Source organism: Leucoraja erinacea, chromosome 12, assembly GCF_028641065.1.
Source record: "Leucoraja erinacea ecotype New England chromosome 12, Leri_hhj_1, whole genome shotgun sequence".
In the NCBI taxonomy this organism is placed as follows: Eukaryota; Metazoa; Chordata; class Chondrichthyes; order Rajiformes; family Rajidae; genus Leucoraja; species Leucoraja erinaceus.
In genome coordinates, this window is record NC_073388.1 from 46475980 (window position 1) to 46503953 (window position 27974).

Here is a 27974-nt window from a genome sequence, read left to right on the forward strand (position 1 = left end):
TTCACCCACCAGTCTCCATCCCGTCCCTCTTCGTTCAACTATGATCTTGCGATCTTTCCCGTTCTCTCTCAGTCCTGCTGCACAGAACTGCTTGACCCAAACCCTACACCCTTTGCCCCCACGGATGCTGCTTGATCCGCCAAGTTTGATTGAATGAAAGATACGGCATGTAAACAGGCCCTTCTGCCTACTAATTCCATCAATCACCGGTTCACACGTTCTATGTTATCCCAATTTCACATCCACTCCCTACACACTAGGGGGCAATTCACAGAGGCCAAGTAACCCACAAATCTGTACGTCTTTAGGTATGTGGGAGCACCCAGCAGAAACCCACTGTCACACTGAGAACGTGCAAACTCCACATGCAAGTGGAGGATCAGGATCGAACCCGGGTCTTTAGCACTGTGAGGCATCGGTTCTACCACTGTGCTGCTTTGTGTGTTTTTCCACCATTTTGTTTGTTGTTCCAGACTCCAGCATTTGCATTCCAAATGTGTTTTAACAGTACAGGTACTTTATCTCTAGAGCCCTTTGGCATAGCCTGGCATAAATGCACAACATTCATTTTCTTTTTATACACGTTTCCTATTTGTCCCTCCTAGGGTCAATATTCCATAGTTAGCTGTATTACGTGAACGGCCACATATAGTTGATCACAATTCTGCAATATCAATATCCATTATTCACATATAATCACAAATAGTTTTTGTCAAATTTAATAATTATTTTAATAAATTAAATATCTTCAGTAGTTTATCATATTGGAAGCATAAGATTACAGTAAACTCTCGTTATAACTGACCATGGGTGCGGGGTTGGAGAAATAAAGTTTGTTAAGGTTGATTGTCCGCTATAACTGAGTAAGGGATTATCATTGTATGTAGTGGAAACAAAGAACTGCAGATGCTGGTTCATACACAAAAGGTGCTGGAGTAACTCAGCAGGTCAGGTAGCACCTCTGGAGAACATAGGGGATATTTTGGGTCGACACCCTTCTTCGGACTCTCGGTCCGCATCCGAGCCTGGAATCCAGGTGAGGTGACAATCCCGGCCTGCTTATATAGTCAAGTCAAGTCAAGTCAAGTCAAGTTTATTTGTCACATACACATACGAGATGTGCAGTGAAATGAAAGTGGCAATGCTCGTGGACTTTTGTGCAAACGACAAACAACAAAACAACCAAACAAATTATAAACACAATCATAACACACATATTCTTTTACATAATAAATAATAGAAGGAAAAACGTTCTGTAGAGTTAGTCCCTGGTGAGATAGGCGTTTACAGTCCGAATTGCCTCTGGGAAGAAACTCCTTCTCAACCTCTCCGTTCTCACTGTATGGCAACGGAGGCGTTTGCCTGACCGTAGCGGCTGGAACAGTCCGTTGCAGGGGTGGAAGGGGTCTCTCATGATTTTGTTTGCTCTGGAGTTGCACCTCCTGTTGTATAGTTCCTGCAGGGGGGTGAGTGAAGTTCCCATAGTGCGTTCGGCCGAACGCACTACTCTCTGCAGAGCCTTCTTGTCCTTGGCAGAGCAATTCCCAAACCAGATGTATAATATCCTTAACTATAATACTCTACTTATAGATGCTAATTAGCCAGTTGTGCATATCCAATATTTTGTTTTATAAAGCTGTAGTTTAGTTTGGAGATGAAGCACGAGAACAGGCCCTTCGGCCCACCGAGTCCACATCAACCACCCATTCATATCATCTCAACATCATTCCACTTTCTCATCCACTCCCTACACTAGGGAGTGTCCCCCACTAGGGACAATTTTACAGAGGTCAATTAATGTACAAACACGCACATCCTTGGAACATGGGAGGAAACCTAAGTGGTCACACAAATAGCACCTGAGGTCAGGATCGAACCCAGGTCTCCGGTGCTGAGACAGCAGCTCTATCAGCTTTCAAGAGACATGTCCGTCGAGAGACAGAGATAGTGTCTTCTACATAATCCAATAACATCCCGTCTGAAAAGGGTCCCAACCCAGACCATCGCCTGACCCGTCAACTGATGCTGTCTGACCCACTGAGATCCTCCAGTACTATGTGTAGGAACTGCAGATGCTGGTTTAAACCGAAGATAGACACAAAAAGCTGGAGTAACTCAGTGGGACAGGCAGCATCTGTGGAGAGAAGGGTCTGAGGAAGGGTCTCGACCCGAAACATTGCCCATTCCTTCTCCCCAGGATGCTGCCTGTCCCGTTGAGTAACTCCAGCTATTTGTGTCTATCTCCAATACTGTGTTTTACACCTCTGCCTTTGCAAGAACGGTGCAGAATATTGAAACGCAACCTTCAAATGTGAAACACGCAAGCAGCTTGTGCCTCAGACAGATCACAAGAGGAAGCAGCCCCAGGTTCCTCTTTACTTTTGTTCCCCTTTGCAAATCCAATTTGTAGCCGAGTCCATCACACAGACCCGACTCCCCACCATTGACTCCACCTACACTTCACGATGCCTCAGAAAAGCTGCCAACATAATCAAAGACTATTATAAAATGTATTATAAACCCACTGACTCCCACAGCTATCCAGACTACACTTCTTCCCACCATGCTTCCTGTAAAGACTCTATCTATCCCCTACTCCCAATTCCTCCGTCTACGCCACATCTGCTCCCTAGATGGGATGTTCCATACCAGGACATCGGAGTTGTCCTCATTCTTTAGGGAATGGGGGTTCCCCTCTCCCATCATAGACGAGGCCCTCACTCGCGTCTCCTCGGTACCCCGCAGCTCCGCCCTTGCCCCCCTCCACACAGTCGTAACAGAGACAGAGTCCCCCTAGTCCTCACCTTCCACCCCATCAACCATTGCATCTAGCACATAATCCTGACATTTTCGCTAGCTTCAACAAGATCCCACCGCTAGCCACATTTTCTATCTCCACCCCTTTCCGCTTTCAGTAGAGACCATTCCCTTCGCAACACCCTGGTCAACTCGTCCCTTCCCACCCAAAGCACCCCCTCCCCAGGTATCTTCCCCTGCAACCACAGGAGATGCAACACCTGTTTGTATACCCCCCCCCCCCCTCGACTCCATCCAATGACCCCAACAGTCCATTCTACATTTTCCTTCATCTCCATTCCCTTTGCCCTTTTCACACCTTCACACTTATCTATGTATCTCCCTCCCCCCCTGATGTCAGTCTGAAGAATGGTCTCGACCCGAAACATCACCCATTCCTTCTCTCCAGAGATGTTGCCTGTCCCGCTGAGTTACTCCAGCATTTTGTGTCTATCTTTAATCAAAGACTTGTTCCACGGGCATGCCTTCTTCCTACTATTCCAGATGGGCAGAAGATACAGAAGCTGGAAGCTATGCACCACCAGACTCATGGACAGCTTCTTCCCCTCTGTGATCAGGCTTCTGAATGGTCCTTCATAAGTTAGGCCACCATTTGATTCACATCTAACCCATTGGCCTTTGTCTCTGGAACTGGTGTGCTAGTCGCACATATGTTTAATTTATGTGTTTATCAGATACACACTGATTTATCTCAAGAATCTAACTGCCGTGTAAACATGACGTTCCAGTGCAGTCTGAAGAGTCCCAACCCGAAACAACGCCCCAGAGATGCTGCCTGGCCAGCTGAGTTACTCCAGAATGTTGTGTCCTTTTGCCTGCAGTTAGTTAGTTAGTTTTGTTTATTGTCGCGAGTACCGAGGTACAGTGAAAAGCTTTTTTGTTGCATGCTATCCAACCAGTACAAAGACTATACAGGATTACAATCAAGTCATCCACAGTGTACAGATACAGGATTAAGGGAATAACATCCAGTCCAGTAAAGTCTGATTAAGGATAAGATGATGGTCTCCAATGAGGTAGATGTTAGGGTAGGACCGCTCTTTAGTTGGTCTTAGTTTAGTTTACAGATATAGTGTGGAAACAGGACCTTCGGCCTTCCGAGTCCGCGCCGAACAGTGACACTAACACTATCCTACACACAAGGGACAATTTACAATTTTTACCAAGGCCAATCACCGTACAAACCTGGAGTGCTGGTGGAAACCGGTGCACCCGGAGAGAACCCACGCGGTCACAGGGGGAATGTACAAACTCCATACAGACAGTACCCGTAATCAGGATCGTAGATCGAATCAGGTCTCTGGCGCTGTAAGGCAGCAACTCAACATACTGCAGCCAGGATTGTTGAGTTTGGCTTGATGGCATTTAAGGATAATGTCATTTGATTTGATTGAATATTATGTAGAGCGAAGCTTTTGAACTGTACTTGGGTAGATGTGACAATATTTAGCTTTCATTGCAAAAGGATTTGAGTATAGGAGCAGAGAGGTTCTACTGCAGTTGTACAGGGTCTTGGTGAGACCACACCTGGAGTATTGCGTACAGTTTTGGTCTCCAAATCTGAGGAAGGACATTATTGCCATAGAGGGAGTGCAGAGACGGTTCACCAGACTGATTCATGGGATGTCAGGACTGTCTTATGAAGAAAGACTGGATAGACTTGGTTTATACTCTCTAGAATTTAGAAGATTGAGAGGGGATCTTATAGAAACTTACAAAATTCTTAAGGGGTTGGACAGGCTAGATGCAGGAAGATTGCTCCCGATGTTAGGGAAGTCCAGGACAAGGGGTCACAGCTTAAGGATAAAGGGGAAATCCTTTAAAACCGAGATGAGAGGAACTTTTTTCACGCAGAGAGTGGTGAATCTCTGGAACTCTCTGCCACAGAGGGTAGTTGAGGCCAGTTCATTGGCTATATTTAAGAGGGAGTTAGATGTGGCCCTTGTGGCTAAGGGGATCAGGGGGTATGGAGAGAAGGCAGGTACGGGATACTGAGTTGGATGATCAGCCATGATCATATTGAATGGCGGTGCAGGCTCGAAGGGCCGAATGGCCTACTCCTGCACCTAATTTCTATGTTTCTAATAATGAAGCTACAGCTACACTTGGAGACAGTGAGGCTGCTTTGTTTAGGGTGCAATAGAGAGCACAGGTTCATCCTGCACCACCCGGCCCCTAGTGAAGCCCAAAGATCCTATCTGCTATAGCTATCTGCTATAGGATCTTTGGTGAAGCCAGTGATGTTTCTCTTTGACTCAGCCCCCCCCCCCCAGCAGCAGCAACATCCCACAATCACGTGACCATGTGGGCCCTGCGATTTCCAGGGATTAGGAGGTGAAGAATAGAAAGAGGGAGGAGGGAAAGGGAAAGAAACCGATGACAGCAGTCTCATAACAGTTGGGGCGACAAGGAGTAGTGAGGATAAAGCAACTTTGGGGGAAGTTAGAGGGGAGGGGCAGGCTTGTGATTGGGGTTTGAGTGAGGTTGGGGTGCTGGTCCTCCCCCCTTCCCTGGCGGCAGTGGTGCGCTCCGTGGAACGCCGGGCCGCGCGCACAGAACGCCGTGTAACAATATTCTTGCTACGTGTCGCGGGGAAGGCCGGCCCCGCACCGCAGCGCAGCCCTGTCCCACACCCCGCACCCCTACACGCACCCCTACACACACACACCCACCGGCCGGCATGTCCACCCCCGCTCGCAGGAGGCTCATGAGGGACTTCAAACGGTGAGCGGGGGAGGGGGAAGGACAGGCAGTTTTCTCCCCTCCCTAACCCTACAATTTAACATGGCGCTGCCTTGACTTTTAAAATGGAAACGCCGCCGCGGACGGGGGGGTTGCCCTGCCCGGGGCCTGGGAGAGGAAGGAAGGAAGAACGGACGGAGGGAGGGAGAGAGAGAGGAAGGGGAGGGAGAGGAAAGGAGAGGTGTTTTTTTTGTATCTCTTTCCAATCCCCTCTTGTGCCTTCACAGGTTGCAGGAGGACCCCCCAGCCGGCGTGAGCGGAGCGCCCTCGGAGAACAATATCATGGTCTGGAATGCGGTTATATTTGGGTGAGTGAGGAGCCGGCCCGGCCCGAGGCCTGTTTTCGTTCACCTCCCCTCTGTCCCTGCCGGCCGGCCGACACCTGTCCGCCTCGTTGCCCCGGTCGACTTCCTCAAAGGGCGGTGGTTTCTGTCGCTATGTACATATAATCCGCCGACCCAACCGCCTGCTTTACCTGTTAACTGTACGGTGATGCGCCAGTCTCGAGTAGGGGTGCTATATTTGTGGTTGTGTATGGGTGTCTCTGTTTTGTAACCTTGTTTTCCTTTTTATTTTTCTCTCACTCCAGGCCGGAAGGAACACCTTTTGAAGATGGTAAGTCCAGCCGAACAAGGGCGTGAAAGTTGAAGAGGCTTGACGTGTAACCATGTTACCTCCAAGTCTAGTATAGAATAGTATAGACACAATGTGTTGGGGTAACTCAGCAGGTCAGGCAGCACCTCTGTTGAACAAGGTTAGCTTCCAGCCGGGACCCTTCATGAGACTGATTCTGGCTGGGATAGACACAAAGTGCTGGAGTAACTCAGTAGGTCAGGCAGCATCCCGGGAGAAAAAAAGGATGGGTGATGTTTCAGGTTGGGACCTTCGAGTCTGAAGAAGAGTCCTGATTCAAAACGTCACCCATTCCCCCCCCCTTCCCGAAATGCTGGCTGTCCTGCAGTTACTCCAGCACTTTGTATCTATCTTTGGTATAAACCAGCATCTGTAGTTCCTTTCTACTGATACAGATTCAGTCCTGACCCGAAACATCTATCCATGTTCTCCAGAGATGCTGCCTGACCCACTGAGCTAAACTGAGGTAGCTTTTTAAATCATCAGCCAAGCATAGTTTATAGGAATTATGATTTTTCCTCGTGCACATCGTTGCTATTTTTAAAAATAAATAAAAATATCTTGCGGGCTGTTTCTTGGGCAATTTGGAAGAGCTTCCTGGTTTGAGTGGAATGTAGGCAGAAGGTAATTCTACTTTTTCAAAGATGGGTGTTTCTTCTTTTGAAACGCCTACATGAGAACACGGGTTACAGTCATGGTCGAACAAGATTGGGCAAAGTCACTATAAAACTGAAAGGTTGAACAGTGAAGGAAGTGCACTGCTGTGTTTAGCTACATAAGCCTCGGAGAGAATGGATCCCAGAGCTAAGGGTGGTGCGTAATTTAAGGTGAAATACATGTTATTTTGTAGGCCATGATTTGGGATTTTCATATCTCGGCCAAAGCAGATTGAAGTGATGTCAGTGGAGATTAATCTTTTATGGACCGCATCCTGTAAATGTTGTGATTTTGACATCGGGATGTGCTGTGATGTGGAACAGAGATTTGGCAGTGCTTGTGTGTTGCCAGGCTCACAGTCTGTATCGGTGCAGTTGAAGCACATCTCAATGGTCAGTTTAACAATTAGCGTCAATGTTAAACTTTAACCGGAAGATAATTATTGCAAGTGCGGCTAGTCAGGGTGGGGATCTGGTTGAAGTGGAACATAGAACAAGTACAACACAGGAGCCAAGACCAACTCTTATCTATCTCCATTCTCTGCAAATTCATGCCTCTATTTAAAAGCCACTATCATTATCTCCGGCAGTGAGTTTCAGGCACTGGCCACCGTGTGGGTGGGTGTTTTTTAAACTTGCCTGCACATCTCCTTTAAACTTTGCCCTTCTCACCTTAAAGCCATGCACTCTTGTATTTAGACAAAAGACAATAGGTGCAGGAGCAGGCCCTTTGGCCCTTCGAGCCAGCACCGCCATTCAATGTGATCATGGCTGATCATCCCCAATCAGTAACCTGTTCCTGCCTTCTCCCCATATCCCCTGACCGCTATTTTTAAGAGCTCTATCTAGCTCTCTCTTGAAAGCGTCCAGAGAACCTGCCTCCACCTCCCTCTGAGGCAGAGAATTCCACAGACTCAACACTCTCTGTGAAAAAAGGGTTTCCTCGTCTCCGTTCTAAATGGTTTACTCCTTATTCTTAAACTGTGGCCCCTGGTTCTGGACTCCCCCCAACATCGGGAACATGTTTCCTGCCTCTAGTGTGTCCAAGCCCTTAACAATCTTTCTATCCTGAGGAAAAGGTTCTAACTGAGTACCCTCTCTCCCATATTTTTCTATACCTCTGTCAGGTATCCCTGCACCCTCTGGCATTGCTGGAAAAACAATCCCAAGTCTTTTCAATCTCTCCTTGTAGCGAATGCCCGCTAATGCAGGCAACATTCTAGTCGACCTGTGCACCCTCTCGAAAGCCTCCACATCCTTCCTGTAATGGGGTGACCAGAACTGTACGCAATACTCCAAATGCAGCTTTACCAAAGTTCTTTGAAGCTGCATCGTGACTTCCTGATTCCTGTATTAATGCCCTGACTAATGAAGGCAAACATACCATTTACTTTCTTTCCTGTTTGTTGTAAAATCTTTGACAAAAAATACGCCGTCACCTTTGGGTTTTGATCCAGATATCTGAGATTGCCTCTGTTAGAAACAGAAAAAACTGCAGATACTGGATTATACCAAAGATGGACACCAAGTGCTGGAGTAACTCAGTGGGTAAGCAGCATCTCTGAAGAAAGAAATGGGTTGGGACCCTTCAGACATTACTAGCGCTGTTCCATAGATAAACCAAATTGACCAGATGAAATATTCACCGACTGTTGTCAGTGGCATTCAAACGGAGGAATGTGAGTGTGCCGGCACTTCTCGATGCGATGAGCTCCAGGTTTGAGCTCTAGATAGTTCCAAGTGTAGTCTGACATTTCCACACTCAACAAGCGTGAACAAAAGCTGCATGGAATCTGGTCCAGGGATCGTTGTGTCATTCTCTTGTCTTCTGTAGCCGGGACAAGACTGGAGGGTTGCTGCATTTCAGATGAAATGTTCACGTGAGTGTAAGAGGCTCAACTGAAGAGAGATTACAGAGAGGGCTTTTTTTCCCATCAGGAGGTCAAACATTAGAGGATGCAGATTTAAGCGACTGACAATAAACTAACACGCGGTGTGATGTGTGTGGAAACCAGCGATGTCAGGCTGGAAAGGGTGCAGAGAAGATGCACAAAGCTGTTGCCAGGACTAGAGAGCCTGAGCTGTACGGAGAGGTTGAGCAGGCTAGCGTTTTATTCCTTCGAACGCAGGAGGATGAGGGGTGATCTTATAGAGGTGGACAAAATCATGAGTGGAATAGATCGGGTAAACGCACAGTCTCTTGCCCAGAATAGGGGAATCGAGAACCAGAGGACTTGGGTTTAAGGCGAGGGGAAAATATTTTTTTTTTTTTTTCTTTTTTTAATATTTTATTTATTAGAAGTAGTGTACATTACAGTGATACAAGCCAAAAATAACATAACACATTTCCTGTACCACTTCTTATTTTAAAACTTTAAAAAGAAGGAAAGTAAAGAGAGTTAGCTAGGATAGTATAGGATAGTAAGTGCGTGAAAGAGTGATCAAGAGAGACCCTTAGAATCGTAAACACGAGAAAGAGTTAAGAAAGCCAAAGAAAGAGAAAGAGAAAAATAGAGAGCAGAAGATATAAGAAAGTAAAATAAGATAAAAGGGATATATCTATCTTTGTATCTCTACACACCCCTCACCAGGTCCTGAAACCATTTAATTTCAATTTTAATTTATGTTGCACCCTATACTTGTAGTAAGTCGATAAATGGAGACCAAATCTTTTGGAAATGGTCTGGTTTGCCTGCTAGGAGGAATCTCATGTCTTCCAGGCGTAACATTTCGGACGTATTTGAAATCCACATTTTTATCGTTGTTGTGGGGAAAAGATTTAATGGGAACTTGAACAATAACTTTTTCGCACAAAAGGTGGTTTGTGTATGGAATGAGCTTTTTGAGGCAGGTACTATCGCAATGTTCAAAATCTATTTAGACAGGTACATGGATAAGTTGAGTTTAGAGGGAGACGGGCCAAGCGCAGACAGATGGCACTATTGTGGATGGGACGCTGGTTGGCGTGGGAAAGTTGGGCTAAAGATCCTGTTTCCACGCTGTATGACTCGAGGAAACCCACGTGGTGGAAAGCAAGCGGAGCATTTATTTCCACACTGACAGCGATTGACTAAAGGTTCAAGGGTGACTTGAGGAAAATCGTTGCGTGGTGGAATGGTCAGGAATGAGCAGCCTGAAAGTTTGCCGTCTGCAAATTCTTGCTACTTTCAAAATGGGACCAGATAAATATTTGAAGGTATAAAATCGCAAAAGTGCAAGGTGCGACTATCGAAACAACAATGACAGAGATTTGGTGGGCTAAATGTATTTCCTACACTGATAATTTTGTGATTTAAAATTTTCGGCACATGGATGGCACTAAATGAATTCTTTCGATCTCTGTCTCAAGTAGACATTTTATTTTCTCATCTTCAGAAGTTTTGTTTGTTACTGGAGTAGAGTTGCGTGATTCTTGAATGTTTAGTATTTGTATACTATTTGAATAATCAGGTGCTCTGGCTGAGTCTGATCCCAAACTTGTACAACATCCACAAAGCGTTTGTCGACACTGGGGCTCGATTCTCTGGAGTTTAGAAGGATGAGGGGGAACCTCATTGAAACTTCCTGAATAGCGAAAGACCCGGAGAGAGTGGATGTGGAGAGGATGCTTCCACTGGTGGGAGAGTCTCGGAGCAGAGGCCACAGCCTCAGAATAAAAGGACGTACCTTTTAGAAAGGAGATGAGGAGGAAATTCTTTAGTCAGAGGGTGGTGAATCTGTGGAATTCATTGCCACAGACGGCTGTGGAGGCCAAGTCATTGGATATTTTTAAGCGGTGATTGATAGATTCTTGATTAGTATGGGTGTCTGGTTGCGTGGAAAAGGCAGGAGAATAGGGTTGAGAGGGAAAGATAGATCGGCCATGATTGAATGGCGGAATAGACTTGATGGGCCGAATGGCCTAATTCCGCTCCTACAACTTGTGAACCTTCACCACATCGTTGTTAGACTGGCAACTTTGTGTTTCGGCAGTTTACCCCACCCTCCATACACCACTGCTACCAGCCACCTTTCTCCCTAGCTGGAAGCCCTTTGAACCTTGTCTAGTCTTGAGAGCCCTTAAACTCAGTAATACCTGGGGTTGAAGCCTTGCAGACACAGGAGTCTGCGGATGCTGGGATCTGCGGCCAACAAGGTGGCATAGCTGTTAGAGCTGCTGCCTCAATCCTGACAGCGGGTGTTTTCAGCGTGGAGTTTACATATACTCCCAGCGGCTGTGTTGAGTTTTATCTGGGTTCTCTGGTTTCCTCCCACGTTACTCTGCATGTTAGTAAGTCACTTGCAAATTGTCCCTAGTGTGTAGGGAGTGGACGACATGGAACTATGGCGGGACGACATGGAACTAGGATGATCAATGGTCAGTGTGGACTGGAGGGCCTTTTTGTTGCTGCGTGACTCTGAAAACTCTTGTAAGACTTCCAGGCAACGTCTGTGGATGGTTGACCCTGCATCAGGACTTTTGAAACATTGCACTAACTTTCCAGGACCTTGCAGGAGGTGAATTTTAAGATGTTTCCACCATGTAATTTACATAAAGACAGTCTGTGGAGAATAAATCTGATGATAAAAGACTCGTACCAGTACTGTTCTGATTTCAATTTGCTCTTTGTGAATTTATACCAGGACCTCACTGTTGCACTTCATGTTAAATGAGATTTATTTCAGTTTGAAAATGTAGGCTATTTTTAAAAGAGAGGACTAGTTTCTTTCTCTATAAGCACATTTGTGCCATACCTTGGTGAATTATTTTACTTGCCGTGGGAATCTAGTGAGAGTCTTGCCAGGGATAGTTATTGCATCCACGCATGCAAACATTTTCAACTAGGCTGAGGGACTTTAAATCTTCCTGCTGTAATTGTCCACTGTTGTAACGAAACTTCACATGTATCGCCACTGATTGGGACGCGACTTCCTTAAAAATGCTTTTCTCCTCTCTCGTTCCAGGTACTTTTAAACTCACAATAGAATTCACAGAAGAATATCCCAACAAGCCGCCCACAGTTAGATTTGTTTCAAAAATGTTTCATCCAAATGGTATGTAAATGAATTGCCCTGAGTTTATTTGCATTTAATTTGGGGAGTGATGATCACAATGATGGGGGGAAATAAAGGTGGTGTGTGGGTGTGTGGGTGGGTCCGTGCGTGTGGGTGGGTGCCTGCACTTGAGAATGGTGCTGGCAATGTGTCATAGAATCGTACAGCTTTTTATCCTTTTGACTCCACTTCATCCATTCCAATCATTATGTCTATCTATGTTAATCCTATTTGCCCGCATTAGGCTCGTATTCTTTACTTTAATAGATGCAGCGCGGAAGGAGGTCCTTCGGCCCATCGAGTCCGTACAGACCAGCAATCACCCAGTACACTAGCGTTATCCACTAGCGCTAGGGACAATTTTATCCAAGTCAATTAACCTACAGATGCTTGGGTCTTTGGAGTGTGGGAGGAATCCGGAGAAACCCCATGGGGGAGTGCAAACTCCATACAGACGGCACCCGTAGTCAGGATCGAGCCCAGTTCCCTGACGCTGCAAGGCAGCACCTCCGCCATTGTGCCACCCAAATAAAATATGGTGTTCCTCAATGCCTTTCCCATCTCAGCATCTGTCCAAATGCAGTTTGAACATTTTAATTGTGTGTCCGCTACCACCTCCTCTAAGTAATCACCATCTTCTGCAAAATCTTGCTCCTCGTCTTCATTTCCCCTCGTGTCTTAAACTGTGCCCTCTAGTTTTACTTCTACCTGCCCTGGGAAGATGATTCTATCTGCCCTTATAATCTCATAAACCTCTGTAGATCTACCCTCAGCCTCCTGTGTACCAGTGATAATATGACCAGCCCATCTATCTGTCACCCTCCATTCCAGATTCTGTTTGTTCTCTCTTGTATTCTATTGCTACCACATGCGTCCCAAGTCGAGGGCAAACAAATTCACAGACTGCTTGTCATCACAAATTTCTCTGAATAATAATATGGTCATCTTTTGTGTTCCTTTTGCATTGGGTCTTGTGCCCACGGGTGCCATGGTCTCTGAGCCCTTCAGCCCAACTTGTCCATGCTGACCAAAATGCCCCATCTAAGCTAGTCTCATTTGGCCCACATTCCTTTAAACCTTTCCTGTCCATATGCCTGTCCGAGTGCTTTTTAAATGTTAACATACCTGCCTCAACTACCTCCTCCGGCAGCTCATTCCATATACCCACCACCCTACGAGTGAAAAAAGTTGCCCCTCAGATTGCTATTAAGGTGTTCCCCTCTCAGCTTAAACTTATCAGCAACCAGAGAGCAGTACTGAGCTACTATCTACCTCATTGGAGACCCTTGGACTAGGTTTAATTGGATTTTATGTTGCACTGAACATTGAAATTCCCTTTATCATGTATCTGTACACTGTGGACGGCTCGATTGTAACCATGTACTGTCTTTCCACTGACTGGTTAGCACACTTTTGACTGCACCTCTGGAAAAATCAATGATTTATAGGAAAAAAGAACTCTACATTTTGTCTGCAGGCTCAATAAATGGAACTTTGTGTCTGGTTTTGTTGAATTTACAAGTAATTATATCAAAACCAAACCTCTCTTAACCTTTGATCTGGTTATCTTGGACAGGAGCATGATTTATTGTCCTTGATGAATCGTCATCTATAACCACACCAGTTGCTGCTTTATGTTAATCCTACATTGCCCAGAATGTAATCCTACATTGGCGGCATGACTCGCGTTGCAGCGGCCCCTGCAGCCTGTCTGTCTTTTTATTTTTTTGTCTAGTTAAATGTAGTTTGTTGTGTTCTTTTATACTGTTTTTAACTGTGTATATGTGGGGGCGGGAACTTTCCAAATCTCTTCCCTGTCGGGTCTTCGTTGTCGTTGGGGCCTAGCACCGTGGAGCGGCCTCCAACCGGATCGACCCGGGGGCTCCAGTCGCGGAGCCTGCGGACTCGCCACCGGCTTCGGAGCGTGGGGAGCTGTGGTGGCGCGCTGCTGTGGCCAGACTCCGGAGCTTCGGAGGCTCCAACCGCAGGTCCGGTGGACGGTGACTCGGGAGCTCGCGGGTCCCTAGTGGGAGACTGCTTTTTGGAGCTCCCGCAGTGGCAACTTCTCCCGCCTGAGTTGCGGAGTTGAAAATGACCCGGAGCGGGGCCGTCAATCGCCCGGAGTGGCTTTAATGGTCACGGGACTTGCCATCGCCCGCCGGGGGCTCCAACTTTGAGACATTAAGACCTGTAGCAGGACCATACATCGCCTGCCCCCGCCTTAACGGCCGTGGGACTTACCATCGCCCGTCTGGGGCTTCAACATCAGGAGAAAAATGGAACCCAGGGGAGAGAAAATACTTTGCCTTCCATCACAGTGAGGAGGAGATTCACTGTGAAGGATATTTGTGTGAACTGAATTGTTTGTGTGTCTTGTAGGAATTGTTTTGTTGTATGGCTGTAGAAACAGAGTTTCGTTTGAGCCTCACTGAGGTTCAAATGACAATGAATAAATATTGTAAATAGGCAGCTTCAGTTTTTTGAACGATAAATTAATTGTGAAATATTTCAAAACCGGATGGATTCTCTATGCTCCCTTCTGTTTCTTGCTGATGTCAATGGCATAAGAACGCAACCGTTTGCGTTTAGTTTATTGTCACGTGTACCGAGGTACGGTGGTGGAAAGCCTTTCAGGCGTGCGATCCAGTCAGCGGATAGACAATACACAACTATAACCGAGCCATCCACTGTGTACAGATGCTTGATAAAGGGAATGACACGGATAATGTTTAGTGCAGCCACGTTTTCAAGAAAATGAATTTTTACTTTGAAGAGCCTTTGTGATGGGTGACCACAATGTTATTAACCAGCAGCCTGGTGTGTTCCTAAAATGGAACCCTGCTTGAATCCCAATGTGAGCCCGCTTTAATAAATGACACTTTTTGTCCATGTTACTAGACTGAATCCTGGAACAAATATACAGTTGTACTAGTATCCTGATTTAAATGTTCAGGTCTACCAAATTTTAAACCAAGAGGGTCATCTGTTTCCAGCGAATAAGTGGACTTGATCATTTCGATATGGTTTGCATTTTGTTGTCAAAATAAAATTTAATGTTTAATGTGAAGTAAGAGGCATCAGTGCTCCAGGTTTGACTGGATGCATCTCTGTAACATTGTTGAGCTCAACTTAGTTGGATTACTCAATTTGGGTGCTTTTGAATAAGTACTTTTAAATTCAAAATTAGTTTTTGGACGTGAAATTTGCAGGCAATTGATGTTTATTATAGTTTGAGACAGTCAAGTATTTATCAAGTTGCCAAGTGCTGTGTGATTTTAAACTTCATGTACTTTCTTTAGTCTATGCGGATGGCAGTATATGTCTGGATATACTGCAGAATCGCTGGAGTCCAACTTATGATGTGTCTTCAATTTTAACATCTATACAGGTAATTGTGTCTTTTAAACTTGTCCCTCATCCTGTCCAATATTACAGTTTCTGACCACCTCCATCTCAAGGCAGTGGAAAAGCAGCAAGACCTTCCCCACCCTTTCCGCCTCCTCCCTGCTCCCGTCGAGCAGAAGGTAGTACAGAAGCTTGAACGTGCGACCACCAGACTTTTGAATGGTCCTTCCATAAGTTAGGGAACTGTCTGATTCACCTCTGCCCCAATGTGGACATTGGATGTTGTCTCTGGATCTAGGTGCACCATGATGCTGAGAACTATATTCTGCACTCTGTATCTTCTCCTTTGCTCTATACATTGCACTTGAGCTTGGCTTGAGTGTATTTATGTGGCATATCTGATCTGATTAGATAGCCTGTAAAACAAAACGTTTCTCTATCTCGGTACACAAGGCAGTAATAAACCTACAACTGATGGGCCTGTCCCACTGTACAAGCTAATTCTCCCGAGTTTCCCCGATTCGAACTCGGAGAATTACGGTAATAGCCGCTCGTAGGCACTCGGGGCTCTCGTGGCCATTTTTCAACATGTTGAAAAATCTTCACGAACTTACCGCGTTTCCCGAGTACCTGCCATTAGCGTTACGAGCCGCTAGGAGACGTCCCGAGCTCCGACGTACCCGCCACGTACATTCTACGCGCTTACGACCAGTTTGATATTTTTTTTAACTCGGGAGAGCTCTTGGGTGAACTTGTACAGTGGGACTGGCCCTTTAAGTTTCTGGAGATTTTTGTAACGATCTTTAGCCAGCCATCTTGAGGTGCAGAACGTCCTCCATTCCATCCACCACGTCCTGTGCTTTGCCTTGAGGGTTTGTCTGCCTTTGTTCGCTAGCACATATTGTCCCCATTGTGAAGTTGCAGAAAGAACTGCACGTTGTCCCACTCATGGAACAACATTGCCTTAAATTAGTTATTAGAACATTCAATTAATTCTCTTCACAGCTGACGTAAAGAATGTGGAGCTGCAGGCATTGTGAGCTGAAAATGACAAAATCCTGGCGACTAAAGGAAAATGCCAATGTCATTTGTGGTAAAAATCCACCTGGTTCCCTAATATTCTTTGGAGAGAGAAATCTACTATCTTAGGCTGCTCTGGTCAAAATCAGACTCCAGATCTACAAAAGGATTGACCTCGAGTTGCTTCCACAGCTCAGTGATGAATAGGGATGCAAAGCTATTGCAGGCACTGGCCGTCACATCTATATCTATGGAGAGGAGGAATGGGTGACATTTCGGGTCGAGACTCTTCTTCAGACTGGTTAGGTGTCTGAAGGTAGGTCTCGACCCAAAACCTTACCCATTCCTTCTCTCCAGAGATGCTGCCTGTCCCGCTGAGTTACTCCAGCATTTTGTGTCATATCTTTGGTTTAAACTAGCATCTGCAGTTCCTTCCTACACATTTATATCTATAGTGTTTCATTCTGAACAGAAAGTTGCTTGTATAACCTATCATTCCTCGCTCTTCGTTACCGCTGCTAATCTTCATCCCTGTAAACTGCTCTAGCGCCTGTTTACCTACTTTAATTAATCAATGTTAATTTTCAAACTTCAATCTTTTTGTAATATTTAGAAATTTGAGCATTTAGCTTTTGCACCATTCTGGCATAAAAACACGGCATCCATGAAAATACATCAAACAAAGTCCTGAGCCTCTCCACTGTGGCCATTCTTAATCAACAGGGCTGTAAATCTGCTTCCGACCCCCACCTGACCCCTCATCAACCTGCTGTGTGGGAGGCCGGTTGGTTCTGTGGATTTTACCTTGTTCAGAAAGCAAAGGTTGAAAAGTACTTGAGACTGTGCTTGTTGGAAAGCAAACGTTCTCAGGTCCTACATCAAACTAATTATCTTCAAGTGTAGTCATGCGTTCCAGCCAGCTAGTGCTCGCTTGCTGGCTCCGCATATTATTGACCCTAAAGTTACCAAACTGTTGTACAGTTTGCTTGAAGGATGTTTAGTGTAACAATACAGCATGGAAACGGGCTCTTTGGCCCACCGAGTCCACGTTGACCATCGATCACCTGCTTGCATTAGTTCTCAATTATCCCACTTTCTCATCCACTCCCTGTACACTAGGGGCTAACTTAACCAGGGCCAATTAACCTACAAACCTGCACGTCCTTGGGATGTGGGAGGAAACCAGAGCACCTGAAGGAAATCCACGTGGTCATGCAGAGAATGTGCAAACTCCAAGGTCAGAATCGAACCTGCGACTCGGGCATTATGAGGCAGCAGCTGTGCCGGCTGTGCCACTGCATTGCCCTCGGTTCCCCAGGCCATAGCCTTAACTCACTGTTTCCCTTCAAACAGAGCCTTGAGATCTTTTATTTCTGCCTGAGGTTGATTACCATGGCTTAATATAGCTGGACAAGCTAGATGCAGGAAACCTTTTCTCAATGTTCGGTGAGTCCAGAACCAGGGTCCACAGTCTTAGAATAAAGGGGAGGCCCTTTAAGACTGAGGTGAGAAAAAACTTTTTCACCTAGAGAGTTGTGAATTTTTGGAATTCCCTGCCACAGAGGGCAGTGGAGGCCAAGTCACTGGATGGATTTAAGAGAGATTTAGATAGAGCTAGGGGCTCGTGGAGTCGAGGGATATGGGGAGAAGGTAGGCACGGGTTATTGATAGGGGACAATCAGCCATGATCACAACGAATGGCGGTGCTGGATCGAAGGGCCGAATGGCCTCCTCCTGCACCTATTTTCTATGTTACTATGTAATAGACTCCTTCTCATTATGCATCCCAAAGCTGGGCCTAGATTATATACTATGCTTTTAAGTTGCAAAATTGGCGTTGTGCTCACACTTCAATGTCATGCCAACAGATACACTGTAGAATGAAGAGTAGGAGGCAATGTTGTTAAATTTGCATGCGTTTAGTTTCTCTGTCATAAGAATTGTCTTTGAGCTGAGAGATGTTTATGCTGGTTATAGAATAGGTGCATTATGTGACAACCTCCGTTATCCCAGGTCTCTGTAGCACAGTAACGTTCCATCTTAGAGTATTGAGTATAGAAGTTGAGTGGTCATGCTGCAGTTACATAAGGCGGTGAGGCTTCACGTACGATACGGTGTTCAGTTTTGGTCACCTTGTTATCTGAGAGACGTGAGCTGGAAAGGCTGCAGAGAAGATTTATGATGAAAGTGCCAGGACTTGAGGGACTGAGCTATAGGGAGAACAAGTTAGGACTTTAGTCCTTGGAGCGCAGGAGGATGAGGGGTGATCTTGTAGAGGTGTACAAAATGACGAGAGGAATAGATCGGGTAGCTGCACAGTCTCTTTCCCAGAATAGGGGTATTGAGAACCGGAGGACATAGGTTGAAGGTGAGGGGGGGGTAGGGGGAAGATTTAAAAGGAATCTGAAGAGTAAACTTTTTACTGGGTGTATGGGACGAGTTGCCAGAGGTGGTAGTTGAGGCAAATAGTATCGCAACGTTTAAGAAACACTAGACTAAGTGGGACCCGTATATTCCACCACTCACGCATAGCCCCCAACTACACAGGCCCGGCTGACGGGTTCCCGTTGTGACGCCCCTGATCTCCCCACTCCGCCCCTTGCCCTTCCCCTCCTCCCCCCCCGCACGCACTCACTCCATCCCCTCAAACCCCCCCCCCCTGCATCTGCATCCATTCTTAGCGGCTCTCCAGCGGTGCAGCCATTCCCATCCATTGGGTTCCCATTGGGACGTAGAACACGCAGGTATTACTGCGCAGGTGCAGCTGATGGGCATGACAAGTGGAAAAGGGGTCTATTAAAGCTGAAAATGTGAATAACTCTTAAAATACGGCCTACCCCTGCCGCTGCCTACTCCTGCTGCTGCTGGCGTGGCCTACCGCTGTGTGGGGTGGGAGGGTTGTGGTGGGGGGTGGATGTGGGTGCAAGGGGGGTGTGTGAAGGGGTGTGTGTGGGGAGGTGGTTTTGGGGAGAGGAATGGGTGTGGGGGGGCACAGTTTTGCATGCTCCGCTGGTAAATCAGTGGCAACTCTGTGAAGTTGAGCTGGTGTTTTGTGCTGCAGGTGGAAGGGGCGGGGTGGGAGGTGCAGGCAGTAGATTGTGGAGAGGAACAGCGTTTACAGCTTGCTGCCAGAGAGGATGTAGACAATTGGTGCCATGGGTAGGGGCGGCGGTGAAGTTGTTGCCTTAAAGCACCAGAGACCCGGGTTGGGGCCTGACTACGGGTACTGTTTCCACGGAGTTGATACGTTCACCCTGTGATCGGGTGGGTTTCCTCCGGGTGCTCTGGTTTCTGTAAATTGCCCCTAATGCGTAGGAAAGTGGTAGTGTACGGGGTGATCGCTGGTCGACGTGGACTCCATGGGCTGATGGGCCTGTTTCCGTGCTGTATCTCTAAACTAAATCAACCAAATGTTCCACGTGCATTTAAAGGTGTACTTGGGTAATACAGTGACGTGGTGTAACATGGAAAGCTATGCTCCCGAGAGATGGGAATCTGGGCTGGAAACAGGTTTGGTGGGCGAAGAATAGGGCCTTAACTTTCTGCGCTGTATATCTAAACCAAACTAAACTGTTCATTCAGTGCAAGGCTGGGCCCTTCTCTCGCTGTACGTCTGTGATTTAGTGAGGAACTAATTCTGTTGCAGCCATTTGGTGCTGGTAATGTCACTGTGACCCTGTTATTGAAATGAGTTACAGTTCTCACTTGACAGTTAACCTTGACGGATTCTGGATCCGTGTTCTGAGAAACTGTTGTAGCTAAAACATCTCTGCGTTTTTTCTGTATTCAGTCTTCCTGAATCTGACTCTAAATTGCCGCTTTCTTCAGGCAGTTACACATTTGGCTACTTCTAGCTTCATGGCATTTTTACAATTTTATTAAAATTGTGTTGTATTCTCTTTTATGGCAACCGTTTACAGTAGAGAGTCGCAATCCTCATATTATTTGGGGTTTATTATTGTAACGTACCAACGTACAGTGGAAAGCTTTATTTTGCAAGCTGTTCGATCAAATTAGATAATGCTGTACATGAATTCAATCAAGACAGACCTGTAAATAGGCAGTGCACAGGGAAATATAGAGTGCAGAATATAAGCACCAGTTCCACAGACTAAGTCCAATGTCCGTACTGGGGTAGAGGTGAATCAGACAGCATCCTAGCTCATGGAAGGATCATTCAGAAGTCTGATAATAGAGAGGAATAAGCTGTCCTTGAGTCTGGTGGTGAGCACTCTCAAGCTGCTGCCTGGGGGCTACAGGTAGAAGATGGAATGACAGGGGTAGGACAAGTGTTTGATTATGTTGGCTGCTTTCTTCGGGCAGCATAAGTGTAGATGAAGTCACTGGTGGGAAGTCTAGATTGTGTAATGGACTGGGACACATCCACGTCTCGCCATTTTCTTGCGTTCTTGCCCAGAACTGCTCCCAAACCCATGATCCATTGTAATAGTGATTAGACTTTGCCTTCCAGAAGGATTGAGAGCCAGTCCTGGTACTAATCAGACTCGTTTAAAATTAATTGCAGCTAGCTTCCTAAGTCAGCAAACTGATCTAGTGATTAGTTGAAGAATACTGCTTTTGTGAATCTAATATACTGAACTTGGTCATAATAAAATTGTGAATGTTAAAGTCCCCTCTCTATCTTTCATCTTTTTGCTAATTTTAGATGAGAGGACATTGCCAGGACTCAATGGACTGAGTTATAGCGAGAGATTGGGCAAGCTAGTATTTTATTCCCTGAAGCATAGGGAATTGGATTGGTCTTCGAGGTGAATAAAATCAGGAGGGTTATGGAAAGGGTGTCTTTTCCCCCATGGTTTGGTAGTCAAGGACCAGGCACCGTGGGTGTGAGGTGGGAGGGGAAAGATTAAATGGGATCCTATGGTGTTTTCCATACAGAGTATGGTACATGTATAGAACGAGTTTCCGAAGAAATGGTTGAAGCAGGTACAATAACAGCAAAGGTAGACAAAAATGCTGGAGAAACTCAGGGGGTGAGGCATCATCTATGGAGTGAAGGAAATAGGCAACGTTTCGGGCCGAAACCTTTCTTCAGACGTTCAGAACCAAAATTTCCTTCGCTCCATAGATGCTGCCTCACCCGCTGAGTTTCTCCAGCATTTTTGTCTACCTTCGATTTTCCAGCATCTGCAGTTCTTTCTTGAACATACAATACCAGCAAGTTCAGTTCAGAGATGCAGCATAGAGAAATGCCCTTTAGCTCACCGAATCCAAGACAACCATCCATCACCCATTCGCGCTCATTCCGTTATCCCAGTTTCCATTCAACTCCCTACACATTAGGGAATAATTCCGAGGCCAATTAACCTACAAACCCACATCTTTGAGGTGAGAAGAGACCAGGGCACCCGGAGGAAGCCCATGTGGTCACAGGGAGCATGTGCATAGACGGTATCTGAGGTCAGGATTGAACCTGGGTCTATGGCTCAGATGCAGCTGCTCTAGCAACTGCATCATTGTGCTGCCTGCTTAAAGGACATTTGAACAAGTACATGTAGGAAAGGTTTGGAAGGATATTTGGATGGGCATTTGGTTAGCATGACAAGCTGGGCCAAAGGGCCTGTTCCAATGCTGCATTGGTGTTATTCAAGAGATTTATTTGAAGTGGGTGATTCTTTGTGTAGCAGCCCTGATATATTGAGTTGTTCCAGTTGCTTCCAGTTGTCCACTGGGCACATTTTATCACCCAGTTTCTTTCCAGATTGGATGTTTGTTCACAGTGGTTGAAAGGTTCCAATGGTCAGTGGATTAAATGGGTACATTTGACCTATTTGCTCAATGAGAACCACTTGCTCCTTGGAAAATGTAGTTTGGGGTACCATTTAACGAGTGCCCTTGTTCTGTTCAAGGCCAGCCTGGGCTGGTTAGTGTTAATTGGTCATAATGGTGAAGTAATGCTAAGTTTAGCTTCACTAGTGGGCTCAATGTAGTGCAGTCTTGCCCTAATGTATTGTCTGGTTTGAATGAGTTTCTGCGATTTAATGCCTGCAATAGTCTTGTGTTCAATTAATAATCTGAAGGGTCTGTCCCACTTTCATGACCTTTTTTACTCGTCAACATTTTTCACGACCTTGTGACGACCATGCTGGGAGCATGAGTCAAGGGCAAACTCGTATCTGGGAAGTACTACATTTTGGGGAAGTCTCATTTCAATGGCATTGGACAGGCCGTCTCAAAAGTTGATTGGGAGAGGTTGTTCTGGAGCAGAGGGGCATTGGCAAGTGGGAAGCTTTTGAAGGTGAGATGGCAAGGAGCTCAGGGCCAGCGTGTTCCTGTTAGTAAAGGGCGAGGCTGGCATGGTTAAGGAGCTTTGTTTGGCAATGGATATTTGAGGTGGATGGTAGGAGTCCGTTCAGGATTGAGGAGGCATACGTCATATGGGGGGGGTCAGAGAAAACTACAGCAGATAAAAATAAAGGAGAATCCTAAAAGATCCCGCGTATTTTTAGTTTCTGTTTAATGAAATAGAGTGTGGAAAGATGCCCTTCAGCCCACCGTGCTGGCCAGCGATCACCCGTACACTAGTTCTATGCTACACGCAAGGAGTAATTTAGGGAAGCCAATTAACCGACAAACCTGCATGTGGGAGGAAAGGGAACACCCACACGGTCACAGGGAGAATGTAGTCAGGATCGAACTCTGCTCTCTGCCGATACAAGGCAGCAACTCTACTGCTCGCCACTGTGGCGTCCAGGCATGCTGAAAGGCTTACTACAGAGCGATTAGGTTCCCTTGAGCGTCTGTGGTGATTTGTGTGTGAAGCCACAGGAATTGGGCACGGTCTTGAATGAATGCTCCTGTATTTACCATGGGAAAGGACTGGAAGCTAAAGTTTCAAGGAGTGAACAGTGATATCCTGCAGCATATCAACATTGGAAAATAGGTGGTGTTAGAAGTCTTGAATCACATAAAGGAGGATAAATATCTGGGATCTAATAAGGTGTATCTAGGATGCCACGGGGAACAAGGGTGGAGATTGTCTGGGCTCTGCCAGAGATACTTGCATCATAGCAACAGGTGAGGTATCAGAAGGCTAATGTTCTGCTTTTATTTAAGGACAGCAGGAATAAACTAGGGAACTGTAAACCATTGAGCCTTGCATCAGTGGTGGGAACATTTTGGTCGGGATAACTCAAAGACAGGATTAATTTACATTTGGAAAGTCAAGGACTGAATAAGGAAATAAAATGCTGAAGTAACTCGACGGACGGGTTAGGTAGCATCTCCGGAGAAAAGGAATAGGTGATGTTTCGGTTTGGGACCTTTCTGAAGAATGAAGTTGCCTGATTCAGAGAATGCTGCCTGGCCCGCTGAGTTACTCCAGCAATGTGTGTCTATCTTTGGTGTAAACCAGCCTCTGCAGGCCCTCCTTCCACTGAATAGGGACAGTCATGTTGGCTTTGTGCTTGACCAAGAGGTTTTATGTGGGCAGGGCAGTAGACTGTGTCCATGAGGACTTCAACAAGGCCTTTAACAACATCCCACTGTGTAGGCTGGCACGGAAAGTTAGATGATGTGGGAGCTGGTCACTTGGATAAAAACTTAGCTTGGTGGTAGAGGAGGGTTATTTTTCAGATTGACCTCTGGTGACCAGTGCTTGGTCCTCATTTGGATGAGAAGGCAGGTGGCAGGATTAATAAATTGGCAGATTAAACCGCAGTTTGTTTAGTGGAGATTGAAGAAGGTTGTCTAAGGTTGCAACAGGATATGGATCATGGAAAATTGGGAAGGGAATGACAGATGGACTTTAATCTGTGACAAGTGTTAAGTGGTGTATTTTGGGAAGGTAAACCAGAGTAGGGCACACAAACAGCAGGTGTCTGGGAAGAGTTGCGCAGATTATCGTTGTGTATAAATGCAGAAAGTGACAGCACAGGTAGACAAAGCAATTTAGAAGGCATATCAAAGTACAAATATTGGGATGATTTTAGAGATAGTGTGGCTATAACCCTTCGGCCCATTGAGTCCGCACCTACCAGCGATCCCCGTACACTAACACTGTCCTACACACTAGGGACAATTTTACCATAGCCAATTAACCCACAAGCCAGTACTTCTTTCAAGTGCCCAGGGAAAACCCAAACGGTCACTGGGAAAATGTATAGACAGCCGCCGTAGTCAGGATTGTAGTCTCTGGGGAGCGCTAAGGCAGAAGTTCTACTGTTATGCCACTGTGTCGTGTTACAATTGTACAAAATGTTGGTTTGGCTGCATTTGGATTATGGTGTACAATTCTGTTTGCCACGGAACAGGAAAGATGCGATTTTTAGCAGTGAGAAAAGGAGAAATTGGATAAACAAAAATGCTGGAGAAACTCAGCGGGTGAGGCAGCATCTATGGAGCAAAGGAAATAGGCAACGCTTCGGGTCGAAACCTTCCTTCGACCCGAAACGTTGCCCATTTCCTTCGCTCCATAGATGCTGCCTCACCCGCTGAGTTTCTCCAGCATTTTTGTCTACCTTCGATTTTCCAGCATCTGCAGTTCCTTCTTAGAGAAATTGGGTAAGCTAGGCTTGTTTTCACGCTTGTAAAGGAGGCAGAGATGACATGATGGAGGTATATAAAATTGAGAGGCATCTAGATAGCCGGTTTCCCACTCATGGTGGGGGTTTCTAAAATTAGTGGGTATGGGTTTAAGGTGAGGTGATTTTATGGGGATTTGTAGGGTAAAACTTTTCTCTCAATAGTTGGTATCTCTGGAATGAGCTTCCAGAAGTGGTGAAGGTAGGAGCAGTAATGATTAAGAGGCATCTGAACAGATATGTGAAGAGCAAGGCACATTGTTTGTACGTGCAAGTGAGATTAGTATAGGAATTCATTTGGTCGGTGTAGATGTGGACTGGAAAAACCCGTTCCCATGGCTTTTGATGCTACTTATCGACAAAAATGCTGGAGAAACTCAGCGGGTGAGGCAGTATGTAGACAAAAATGCTAGAGAAACTGGAGACAAAAATGCTGGAGAAACTCAGCGGGTGAGGCAGTATGTAGACAAAAATGCTAGAGAAACTGGAGACAAAAATGCTGGAGAAATGCCTACCATGGTCAATTTATAATGGTTCATGGTACTAGATCCTCTTGTACTGCTTTCCATTTGCCATTCATTGTGGGTGGAATTGAGATGAGGGAGAATGTAAGGGAACTTGGAACAGCATAGACACAAAATGCTGGAGTAACTCAGCGGAACAGGCAGCATCTCTGAAGAGAAGGGCTTTTCTCCGTGACTTTCACTCTGAAGAAGGGTCTCGACCCGAAATGTCACCCATTCCTTCTCTCCAGAGATGCTGCCTGTCCTGCTGAGTTACTCCAGTTTTTTGTGTCTATCTTTGGATTAAACCAGCGTCTTCAGTTCCCACACATGGAACAGTATAACGCAGGAACAGGCCCTTCAGCCCAAAGTGTCTGTGCCGAACATGATGCCAAGACGAGCTCTCATCTACCTGTATGACCCATATCTGTCCATTCCCTCCATATCCATTGTGCCTATCTAAAAGCCTCTTAAGCACCACTATCATATCTGCCTCCACCACCACCCCTGGCAGCATGTTCTGTCACCTACCATTCTCTGATTAAAATAACTTGCCCCAGACATCTCCTTTAAACTTTCAACCTCTCATCTTAAAGCAATGCCTTCTAGTCTTTGACATGGGGGGCATTCTTAGAGGTGTATAAGATCATGAGATCAATAGATAGGGTAAATGCAGTCTTTTATCCAGAGTAGGGAAATTGAAAACCAGAGGACATAGGTTTGGTGACGGGGCGAAAGATTAAATAAAAACCTGAGGGGGCAACTTTTTTACACAAAGGGTGGTAGGTGTATGGAATGAGCTACTAGAGGAGGTAGTTGAGGCAGGTACTATCATAACATTTAAACGTTTAGCGGGATATGGGCCAAAGGGGTTGGACAGGCTAGATGCAGGAAGATTATTCCCGATGTTGGGGAAGTCCAGGACAAGGGGTCACAGTTTAAGGATAAGGGGGAAATCTTTTAGGACCGAGATGAGAAGAACTTTTTTCACACAGAGAGTGGTGAATCTCTGGAACTCTCTGCCACAGAGGGTAGTTGAGGCCAGTTCATTGGCTATATTTAAGAGGGAGTTAGATGTGGCTAAGGGGATCAGGGGGTATGGAGAGAAGGCAGGTACAGGATACTGAGTTGGATGATCAGCCATGATCATATTGAATGGTGGTGCAGGCTCGAAGGGCCGAATAGCCTACTCCTGCACCTGTTTTCTATGTTTCCATATGTGGGTAGGTGGGAGTGTATATGGGGCATGTTAGGCTAAAGGGCCTGCTCCATGCTGGAATTACTCTATTTCCCCGCTGGGAAGAACTGTAGCCAGAGGTAAGCGGGGTAATTGCAGTCAGTTTCCTCATTTTGAGGGGGGGGGGGAGAGATTACATTGAATGAACATAGCTGCAAATGGTTTGTGCTGCTGCAATGACGTTTGCTCTGCTTGTTTTCTTAGTCTTTACTGGATGAGCCAAATCCGAACAGTCCGGCCAACAGCCAGGCAGCACAGCTGTATCAGGAGAACAAACGAGAATATGAAAAGCGGGTATCTGCAATAGTGGAACAGAGCTGGCGGGACTGTTGACCTTGCCAAGTGCCTACGAACACTGTCAGGCCATGAGAATCATGAAGCGTTTTGAGTCCTCCTTGTTCTAGCATCATCGCATTATTTTGCAAGCTAAACTGCTACAATGCTGCCACCCGTTTGAAGCCTCTCTCTCCCTGGACGTTGAGTCAAAACATGTTTTGAAGTGCATGCACTGTACCTGGGGCACTAACTTGCCAAGGAATTTTTAATTTCACTTTCATCTCTGATCATCCACCTTTCCTGATGTTCTTTCATAGTCTGTCTGGGCAGTCAATATCAGGCACATAATAAAGGTGCACTGTAACACAATGTCATTTGCATTGCATATTTTGTGCAGGTTTTATACATAGCCCAGTGAATGGATTTTTCTCGGTGGGAGGGGAGGGACACAGGTCTGCCCTTGCCAAAATCCAGCACAACTGGTGCTGAACTGAACTAAATTGCCAGTGGGTTAATGTCACTTCTGTTTATGCAGATGTGTGCCTCTTCTGAAGCCAGAACTGCAGTTCTTAATTAAAAGAACTTTTACTGGAAGGTGCTAGTCAATTTTTGAACTTTTTTGAAAAAATGTCCGGGGTACTGGAGCTCAGCAGGGTGGTCACTTTTGTGACTGTTTCTAGTTCTCTAGTTCTGTTGAGTATAGGTGTGTGTGAGCTGTTGCTGCATGCTTTGTTTTATTTTTCCTTTCCACTGAATTAAACAAAGTGCTTTTCACTTTGACGAGAATTACAGCCATCAGCAATCCCATTAGTTAAGTTAGACCAAACTTGTATATTCAGATACCTAATGCAGTGATGTGGGATATGGGAAGAGACCCTGTACCATGTATTGTCTGATGTTCAAAGTACTTTTCTCTGCACATTAGTCTTTTGAAGTGACAGTATAACTTTGCACTATAGTAACCCATGTAAGAAACTGTACATTTTCTCACTACTTGTAAATAAAATTATAACCTTAATATTGTGTTGTGTGACTAAACATTGACCTTCCTGGCAATCGGCAAGCTATCCATTTAATAATTGAAATGCACAATTGCAAAATACAACTGGAAGGATTGAGGTTATTGATGCTGCAGACCTGTTGTAAATGATAGTATTTCAGTCTCTAT

At 45.8% G+C, this 27974-nt stretch overlaps 1 protein-coding gene across 1 annotated transcript; it reads left to right on the top strand.

The window, feature by feature from the left end:
* The first annotated feature begins 5336 nt into the window (after positions 1 to 5336).
* ube2a (ubiquitin-conjugating enzyme E2A (RAD6 homolog)) lies at positions 5337 to 27824 on the top strand. Its single transcript, XM_055644060.1, has 6 exons — positions 5337 to 5541; positions 5787 to 5867; positions 6149 to 6174; positions 11793 to 11882; positions 15182 to 15270; positions 26735 to 27824. Exons 1-6 carry the CDS (start codon positions 5498 to 5500, stop codon positions 26861 to 26863), a joined length of 459 nt encoding a protein of 152 aa, XP_055500035.1. The 5' UTR covers positions 5337 to 5497; the 3' UTR covers positions 26864 to 27824.
* Positions 27825 to 27974: the final 150 nt, after the last annotated feature.

Bases quoted from the DNA above. Each gene is read 5' to 3' on its own strand.
- ube2a (XM_055644060.1), top strand. From the start codon at position 5,498: ATGTCCACCCCCGCTCGCAGGAGGCTCATGAGGGACTTCAAACG. The intron at 6,175-11,792 runs GTAAGTCCAGCC...CTCTCGTTCCAG, and splicing joins AGGAACACCTTTTGAAGATG to GTACTTTTAAACTCACAATA. The intron at 11,883-15,181 runs GTATGTAAATGA...TACTTTCTTTAG, and splicing joins AAAAATGTTTCATCCAAATG to TCTATGCGGATGGCAGTATA.